Raw genomic sequence first — 10,035 nt, 5'->3', positions numbered from 1 at the left:
CGGAGCTATATGTATGTTGTCGCACGGACCCGTTTAGGGGGGACACAGAGGACTTGCGGTTCAAGAGTAAACACGTTGTTTGCAGCTCCGTCTCTGTCTACTTCATTAACCCTTGCCTAACGTAACATGGTGTCAGTAGTGGGGCAGTAGAACGACAATAACACGGAATGCGATAAGAAAAGGAAAGGAAATACGGGGAAGAAAAAAAAAAAAAGAAACAAGATGCAAGACCGACAGCAACATTTAGCACCACAGCTAATCCCGCCCAATAAATTCGACTTCTCCAATACAAATGACTGGCCGAGATGGATGAAGCGGTTCGAACGCTATGGAATTGCATCAGGGCTGGACAAACAGTCAGAGGAATTCCAGGTGAACGCTTTTATGTATGCAGCTGGTGACGATGCAGAAGACATCCTCAGTGTTTTACCTCTGTCTGATACCGACAAGAAGTCGTACGAGTCGGTGATTGATGCGTTTGAAAAGCACTGCGTCAGCAAGAGGAACGTGATCTATGAAAGGGCATGCTTTAATCGCCGAAGTCAACAGCCGGGTGAGAGCGTGGAATCTTTTATCACAGCGGTGCACACGCTTGCAGAACATTGTCAGTTCGGGGCTCTTAGGCAAGAGCTGATAAGGGATCGAATAGTGGTCGGCATACTAGATGCTAAGCTATCGGAGAGTCTACAGCTAGACGCAGAACTGACATTAGCTAAGGCAATGACAAAAGTCAGACAAAGTGCAGCAGTAAAAAAGCAACAGCCTGTGCTGAGTGGATATGCCAAGAGACACCTCTGGAAAGACTGCCCTGCCCGTAATGAGGAATGTAGGAAGTGCCATAAAAAAGGACATTTCGCTAAAAAATGCAGGTCAGCCAAGAGTGTGCATGACATTACACAGGGGCACACTAGTTCGGAAGACGAGGAGTTTGCGTTTTTGGGAGAAGTGTGCTTGGGTGAAGAGGAAGAATGGTTGGGAGTGCTGCAGCTGAACGGTGAGGAGACTGCATTCAAACTAGATACAGGAGCTGCAGTTACTGCAATTTCGAGCAGCACTTATTCCAGTAAAATACATGGAACACTCAGGCAGCCTAGAAAGGTGTTGTATGGACCAGGGCATCACCGACTGGACGTTAAAGGATGTTTTGAAGGGTACCTGACCAGTAAAGAGAAGGCAACTAGACAACAAGTGTATGTTGTTGATGAACTGACAAAGCCTCTTTTAGGTCTCCCAGCGATTATGGCTCTCAAGCTAGTGAAGCGTGTCCATACAGTGGAAGTGCAACAGGAGGATTTCAAAGCTCAGTTCCCCACTGTATTCTCGGGTCTGGGAAAATTAAAGGAGCCCTACACGATTGCATTGGAGCCGGATGCTGTCCCACACGCCCTGTCTTCTCCACGGCGTGTGCCTCTCCCACTGCGTGATAAGGTGAGAATAGAGCTTGACCGTATGCAAAGCATGGGGGTGGTTTCCAAAGTGACACAACCTACACCATGGTGTGCTGGCCTTGTCGTCGTACCCAAGCCCAATGGAAAAATACGGCTGTGCGTGGACTTAACACACTTAAATAAGTGGGTTCTGAGAGAGAGACACATTCTCCCAGCCGTAGATCATACTCTGGGAATGCTCGCTGGGGCGAAAATCTTCTCAAAGCTGGATGCCACGTCGGGCTTCTGGCAGATCCCATTGTCAGATGAAAGCAAGCTGCTGACGACTTTCATTACCCTGTTCGGGCGGTATGCGGTATGCAATAGGCTACCGTTTGGAATCAGCTCGTCACCCGAACACTTTCAGCGTTGCATGTTTCAGATGCTGGAAGGATGCGCAGGTGCAGATCCCATTGTCAGATGAAAGCAAGCTGCTGACGACTTTCATTACCCTGTTCGGGCGGTATGCGGTATGCAATAGGCTACCGTTTGGAATCAGCTCGTCACCCGAACACTTTCAGCGTTGCATGTTTCAGATGCTGGAAGGATGCGCAGGTGCAGTGTGTCATGCAGATGACATACTTGTGTATGGCGAGAACGAGACCCAGAACAATGAGAGACTGCGTCAGGTCCTACGAAAACTCAAGGAAGAGGGACTGACACTAAATGGGGAAAAATGTGAGTTTGCAAAAGACAGCATGATGTTTCTGGGCCATTGTGTCACTGTGGACGGGGTGACACCTGACCCAGGGAAGATTAAAGCAATACAAGAGATGCCTGCACCAACAGATATCGAAGGGGTGAAGAGAGTGATGGGAATGGCCAATTACCTCAGTAAGTTTTTGCCCCATCTTGCATCCTACACACGCCCGATCAAAGACCTGCTATGTGGAAAGAACGAGTGGTGTTGGGAAGAGCCACAGAAGGAGGCCTTTCAAAGGCTCAAAGCAGAACTGAGTTCCACACAGGTGTTGGCTGCATACACACCGACAGCTGAAACGTGCGTGTCGGCGGACGCCTCATCGTTTGGACTAGGGGGGGTCCTAACTCAGCAGCAGCCAGATGGAACATGGAGACCCATTGTGTTCATCTCGAGAGGTATGTCTGATACCGAAAAACACTATGCACAAATAGAGAAAGAAGCTCTGGCAGCTACGTGGGCATGTGAGCGTCTGTCCTCCTATCTCATCGGACTGAAATTCAGATTAGAGACAGACCACAAGCCACTAGTGTCATTGCTAAGCACCAAGGCTCTCGACGAACTTCCCCCGAGAGTGCTGAGATTTAGACTGAGGCTGCTGAGGTTTACTTATGACATAGTACATGTGCCGGGTAAAAGCTTGATAACTGCTGACACATTGTCAAGGGCCCCTATAGAGCATAATTTCACACAGGAGGAAAGCTAGAACGAGGCTGCGGTAACCGTGTTCGTGGATGCAGTCACTCAAAGTCCTCCTGCCACAGAGCCCAGATTGAAAGAAATTATAGAGAGACAGAAAACTGACCCGGTCTGTGCGAAGCTGATCAGGTACTGTGAGATGGGGTGGCCAGAAAGACATATGCTCCCCCCAGAGCTGGCCCCCTTCTGGCCTAAAAAGGGTAACATCACACTGACTGGACAGCTACTTCTCAGAGGTCAAAGGATTGTGATCCCACGTGACATGAGATGGATGACAGATGACAGATTCTTCATAATCTCCACTGTGGGCACCAAGGGATCGTAAAATGCAGAGCGAGGGCCCGCCAGTCAGTCTGGTGGCCAGGACTATCTGTCCAAATCAGTCAGATGGTGGAAAACTGCAGCACGTGCTCACAGCATAGGGCAGAACAGCGAGAACCGTTGCTGACCACACCTGTGCAAGATAGACCCTTGAAACGAGTCGGCTCAGACTTGTTTTTCTGGGAAAATGAGACATATCTTCTTGTAGTGGACTATTTTTCACGGTACATAGAGGTAGCCCGTCTCAAGGTAGCTTCAGCTGTGACTGTTGTAGCTGCCCTCAAGGATGTTTTTGGTCGCCATGGAACACCAGAGACTGTCGTTTCTGACAATGGGCCGCAATACAGTTGTTCACTGTTCGAGTCCTTTGCCATGGAGTATGGGTTTACTCATGTCACAAGTAGCCCCAGATACCCCCAGGCAAACGGAGAGGCAGAGCGGGCGGTGGCCACAGTTAAAGGATTGTGGAAAGGAGGAGGTGACAAAGAAAAAGCGCTACAGACATATCGGGCTACACCGTTGGAGAGTGGCTACTCCCCAGCACAACTTCTTATGGGAAGACAAATTCGCTCCGACATACCACAACATCCAGCAACGCTCCGTCCTCGGTGGCCGAACATCAAGGGCTTCAGAAGGTCTGAAAAGCAGGCGAAGGAGGACCAACAACGCCGTTACAACTTGCGTCACAGAGTTCGCTCCCTGCCACAGCTGCAGCCAGGTCAGGACGTGTGGCTGACAAGAGAGAGGAAGCAGGGCATTGTCATTCAGAAGGCGGTAACACCTAGGTCCTACCTCATTCACACTGATGAAGGACAGCTCAGGCGTATTTGCACCCACTTGCGCCCAGTACAAAATACACAACCCCAGACAACACCAGACACAGACGAAACACCTGATACAGGCCAAAATCCAGGTAACACAGACACACCCACTGACACTACTAGGGAATCAAAGAGCCACACACATACAGAGGCAAATAACACATATGTGACCTCTTCAGGTCGTGTCTCACGCCCGCCGGGGCGTCTGGATCTCTAAGGACTGTTGGTCTGTGGTATGAGCTGGTGAAGAGAAAAAACAGCGGAAAGTTGTGCACTTGTTAGGTTTAAGTTCTCTGTTTATGTTAACAGCTCTATGCTTTATGTGATACCTGTAGGAGGGTTTAAGTTCTCTGTTTACGTTTACAGCTTTATGCTTTATGTGATACCTGTAAGAGGGTTTAAGTTTTGTCTATGTTTACAGCTTTGTGCTTTATGTGATACCTTACAAGAGTGTTACTAAGGAACCTACAATATTAAGCTTTAGGTAATATATAGTTATATAGGTTGAGATAACTGTTTGAGTGTTAACAGTGAACCCTGTTTGTTATTGGAGGGACTTATTACTTAAGGGGGAGATGTTGTGTAAAGAATATAGCGGAGCTATATGTATGTTGTTGCATGGACCCGTTTAGGGGGGACACAGAGGACTTGCGGTTCAAGAGTAAACACGTTGTTTGCAGATCTGTCTCTGTCTACTTCATTAACCCTTGCCTAACGTAACAAGTCCGTCGTTTAAAACTTCCAGTTCGTATCGGTCCTACCAGCATTTTCTAGAATCAGTTCAGTGTTCCTGTTCTCCTTGTAACCCTCTTCCCTCATCCCTAGTTCTCCGTCCGTCACTCTGCCTACCTGTCGCCAAACCCTTGCCTGTCTGACTGCCTGCCTGTTGCTGAACGCCTGCCTGCCCGACTGCCTGCCTGTCGCCGTGTCCTTGCCTGTCTGACTACCCGCCTGTCCCCGTGTCCTTGCCTGCCTGACTGACTCCCTGTTACCGAACCCTCGCCTGCCTGACTACCGCTTGCTTAGCCCCAGCCTGTCATCTACCCCGTGTCCCAATAAATCCCGCTTCCTTTTACTCCGCCTCTGCCTCCCTGTGTCCAGCGCTTGGGTCCCCTCGTCCTGTCCTATAACAACATTATTTTACAATCAGTGTGTATATGTGTTTTCTACCTGAATATGCATTTTAGGTCTAGATTTGCTTTGGGGCCTGTTTAAAACTATAACATGTAGCCTACTTATATTTTTGGTAAATTGGGTTTGTTTCTGTAGACCCCTGATGTGTCTTCATTTGTCTCATTTTATGATTGCCACGGTAGTTTTAGACAATGCTGCTATTAATCCAGACCGGGTGCGCAGGTGATTGCCCAGAAAAAGTGATGTCTACAGCTGGTTCATTCTCTAACTGGCTATGCAACTGTGTGAAAAACAATTCCTCATCGTCTTCTTTCGTCCCTTCAGGTGCAGTATCAAGTGAGGAGGTTACCCACTTTAGACCCCTCACATTGCAGCTTGGGTCTCATCCAGGGTCGGCGGGCCACTGATGGGTTTTCGGAGCCGTGGTTCGCGGAAGTCCTCACCAACCAGCAGTCTGTCCGAGACAATCAGTCCCAATTCTATCTGATACTCTCAGGATCCTCCAGCCAGACCGTCGGATAGCTAGCTACCTAGTTTACTGTCATGGAGCAGTCCGGGGGGGCACCAGGCAGTGTCGTAAACCTCCCTGTTCATGTTCCATCCACCATCGTGACAGTTCTTCTTGCGAGGATGGCGCTAGGAGTTTATCGCAATCATGTTCCCCACGTTGACCATCATCATTATCACCACCCGAGTCCGGTATTCTACAGTCGATGGGATACCTGCTGACCTCGTTCATGTCGCGGCTGAGGTAGACGCCACGGCCCAGCATCCCGTCCAGACTGTTGGAAACCATTATGCTGGATGGCGGTTGAATTGGTCTTGGTGGTTCCGTGGTACATGATGTAGGTCTGACCGCAATTTGGGTTTTAAGTAAAAATCTGGCAGAAACATAAAATGCTGAAATGTCTGGGAAATATTCCTCGAGCTTACCTCCTTTAACATTTTTGGTGTCCTGAAGCAAAGACTTAATTCTCTCGGATGAATATATTTTCTTTTGCTGACTACAACTTAGCTTTTCCATGTGCAAGATGTCACTGTCATCTGAGAGACATGCCTCTCCACTGTCACTGTCTGTCTGTGCAGTTCGTTTTTTCCCAGTCTGCCTGTCTTTCCCCAACCTGCTTGCCTTTACATCACTGCTTTTTTTTTTAGCCTTCCCTCTGCGTTTTGTTGCAGGCTTTGGCCTTCCTTCTGCTGCTTCCTCCTCCACCATCATCTCCTCTTCTTCTACCTGTTCCGCCCATGAGCTGCCCTCTTCTCGCCCCTGCATCTCACTGGCTTGACCTGCCTCACCTTCTACTGTTTCCCCAGATTCAGCTGGTTTACCCTGTGCCTCGCTCATCTCTTTCATATTTTCCTCCCCACCACTTCCTCCCATTGTCTCTATAATTTCCTCATCATTCCCCATCCCATTTTCTCCCACCTTTTTTGTATTTTTCACTTAGTTTTTCCCCACAGACCTCACTCTCGCCCACTTAAACCTCAGCTGGTTTACCCTGTGCCTTGCTGATCTCGCTCACCTCTTTCACATTCTTCTCCCCGCCACTTCTTATTGTCTCTATATTTTCCCCACCCATCCCCTTTTCTCCCATTTTTTTGTATTTTTTAATTAGTTTTTCCACATTCACCTCACTCTCACCCACCTCAACCTCATCATTGTGCACTCCTACACCGTCCTCACAAATATATTCGGAACGATTCATGTCATATCAACTCATGCCATAGGGCATAGACATCCCATATCACCACAAACAACACCAATAGCATTTTTAAAGCTGTTGCAAGTTGAAAAGGAACACAACTCTGCACCCCCCCCCCCCATCTGCAAAAGGCCCTAAATGTAAATTAGGATTCAAATTAAACTGCTGACGAAAAACCTACGTAAAATGCCTAGTGACCTCCTCCTAATCACCAACCAACATTCTCGTTCTTATTCGACTGTGCCTTAGTTATGCTTCGGACCAAACTTCAGACTCAAAACTTTTTTATACTAAATTTATTTTTATAAAATATTTTTGAAAATGACACAATGAAAAACATGATCTTTTAAAAATTGGACCACTCCGACCCCTCCGACCACTCCGACCCCTCCAACTCCTCAGACCCCTCCAACCTCTCCGACCACTCCGACCCCTCCAACTCCTCAGACCCCTCCAACCTCTCCGACCACTCCGACCCCTCCAACTCCTCAGACCCCTCCAACCTCTCCGACCACTCCGACCCCTCCAACTCCTCCGACCCCTCAGACCTCTCCGACCCCTCAGACCTCTCCGACCCCTCAGACCTCTCCGACCCCTCAGACCTCTCCGACCCCTCAGACCTCTCCGACCCCTCAGACCTCTCCGACCTCTCTGACCCCTCCGACCTCTCTGACCCCTCTGACCCCTTAGACCTCTCCGACCCCTCAGACCTCTCCGACCCCTCAGACCTCTCCGACCCCTCAGACCTCTCCGACCTCTCCGACCCCTCCGACCTCTCCGACCCGTCCGACGTGGGGAACGTGATCGGAGTAATACACTTGACTATCTTGATGCGGTTGGGGTCCCAGACGCAGTCCTCCTCCATGCCGCTCCTCGTCATGCCGCAGTTCGGGGGGCACCAGGCAGTGTCGAAGAACTTCTTGTGCCGGCGATCGTGCCAGTTCTTCTGGCGAGGATGGCCCTGGTAGTCAATCGCGATCACGTTCCCCACATTGACAATCACCATTAACACCAGCCGCTCTGAGTCAGGAGTGTTGATGGGATACCTGCTGGCCTTGTTCAGGTCACGGCTGAGGTAGACGCCACGGCCAAGCATCCCTTTCTTAGACTGTTTGAAACCATTGTGCTGGATGGCGGTTGCATTGGTCTTGGTGGTGCCGTGGTACATGATGTAGGTCTGACCGCAATTTGGCTGTTGATGGCCAATTCTCTCAACCCCATTTGGAAGGGGAAAGTGTCCTTCCACCCAGGAGTAGGACTGCTGATGGTACATTTCTGAATAGGAATTTTCCTGCAAAACGCAGTCATAGCCGTTAGTGACTGTTGAAGGAATCAACACGAGACGTTGCCTTGCAGAGCAGATGTAAAACAAGTACAGTAGTACAGACAAGAGTACAAAACATGTGGCGGTATACTTTCACTTTTGAATACTTTCTCTCTCGTTAACATTTATTTTTATTTAACGGAAAACAGCAGGGATAGACAGGAATTCATTTTTTATCTCTGAATCCACACAAGCACGAGTGGACGCACACACCTGCACAACAAACAAACACAAAGACACACACACCTCTGACCAGAAAGGATGACCTTGCTGTTAAATAACAAAAGGGAAAAAAATGTAATAATAATAATAATAATAATACTTACAAATAATAATACTACAAAAAGAAAATATATTTATTGATAATATATAGAATGGATCAAATCCCAACGACGTAGCAAAGAAACGTAAAATGAAATGAAAAATACACTGAGGAAGGGATCAGATTACTGAGAAACTTCCGTAGAAGAAAAGTGCGTCATTTTTGATATAGAAGTTCCCTAACTCGGGTCGTATGACTTTTTCGAGTTTAGTGCAGGACATGAAGTCTCTCATCCAGGGAAAATATGAGGGTGGGGAGGAACCTTCCATGATCACAGTCTGATCTTTAAAATCTTTCCATTTCTGTGCAGAGCTCCTATTGCACTTCTGCCACGGCACGTCAACCATGTTTACGGATAAACAGGCTTGATTGGCAGATCGTCAAGACGACGCGAAGGCAGCGCTATGGGTCTTTTAATCTTTTGAATAGTGTTTTCCAGACTAGATTTTACTTAATTGCCTACACCTTTAATCAAAAACGATGCTATGCACAAATATTTGCTCCCGCAATGCAAAAGAAAAAAAACAATTTCTGGCGCCAAAAGAATACAGATAACTTACCCGTGGGTTAAACCAGACCTGCTCAGTGTGTGGGTAGAGCGTGAATGACTATAACTGGGTTGTTCCTATTATATGGCTCGTTACAGTGTGGCGTGGAGTTTTGTTTCACTTTCACTTTCTTGTAACTTTCTTTTCCTCCTCAAACTTTCAAGGCGGGGCAGAGGGAGCAGAGGGAGCAGACAGAGACACAACTGGGTTCAACAGGCGCATCGTTAGACCTGGGTATTCAAGGCTATAGCCCCGGATCTTTTGGGAATAGCCCCGGATGGCGGTGCCGTCGAAAAAAACAACATAATGCTGAATATAGCCCCGTAGAGTTTACTTCTTTGTGGTTGAATTACCAGCAGCCACAGATGCAACATTGTAGCGAGTGAAAAACGCAAAATTCTGACTTGTCCATGTATGCGCAGATTTAGAATAATTTGTTGCAAAACGTTGCAAATTCAACGTCGGTATTCTTTCTTCTATATGCATAGCGCATCTCGTCGAAAATGCTGTTTTGTGCTGCTAGCCTTTTAGTGAGATCAGAGAGTATTGAGAAGGACAGTAATAAAATATATTTGGTAAGATGGATATAAGAAGAGAGACCCGCAGTGAATTCAAGCCGGTCCACTTGACATCGGGTAGATGCATGTCAGTGGTACCGTAAAACTTCAGTAGCCCAGGCTGGTACACACGCACACACACACACACACACACACACGCACACACGCACACACGCACGCACGCACGCACGCACACACGCGCGCGCGCGAGCTGGGGCTCTCATGTTCCCCCATGCGGTGTATTTCATGTTCGCGTGTTCCGTGTTTTCCCGTCGATGTGGCGAAGCTGTATGGTTATGCTGTTGAGAGCTTAAATAAATGGACTATATAAATTGACTTTGAACAATTATTGAAGTTTAACATTTTGTTCAGCAAATTTGACAGCTGACAGATGCAATATTGTAGCCATTGAAAACCTCAAAATTCTGACTTGTACATTTATGGGCAGATTTAGAATCATTTGTTGCAAAATGTTGCAA

The 10,035-nt window shown here is 47.8% G+C and overlaps 1 protein-coding gene across 1 annotated transcript; it reads right to left on the bottom strand.

Annotated features, from left to right (window-relative positions):
• Positions 1-7,151: 7,151 nt before the first annotated feature.
• Positions 7,152-9,104, bottom strand: LOC307083242 (uncharacterized protein; the record flags this gene model as incomplete). The annotated part of the gene is made up of 2 exons (XM_079747075.1): positions 9,012-9,104; positions 7,152-8,096 (listed from the first exon to the last, which is right to left on the bottom strand). Exon 2 carries the CDS (start codon positions 8,076-8,078, stop codon positions 7,152-7,154), a length of 927 nt encoding a protein of 308 aa, XP_079603201.1. The 5' UTR covers positions 8,079-8,096; positions 9,012-9,104.
• Between the last annotated feature and the right edge of the window lie 931 nt (positions 9,105-10,035).

Source organism: Pollachius pollachius (genome assembly GCF_949987615.1).
Source record: "Pollachius pollachius genome assembly, chromosome: 11".
Classification (NCBI taxonomy): Eukaryota; Metazoa; Chordata; class Actinopteri; order Gadiformes; family Gadidae; genus Pollachius; species Pollachius pollachius.
The sequence above is the reverse complement of the archived record's forward strand: the minus strand, read 5'-3'. Positions and strand labels throughout refer to the sequence as shown.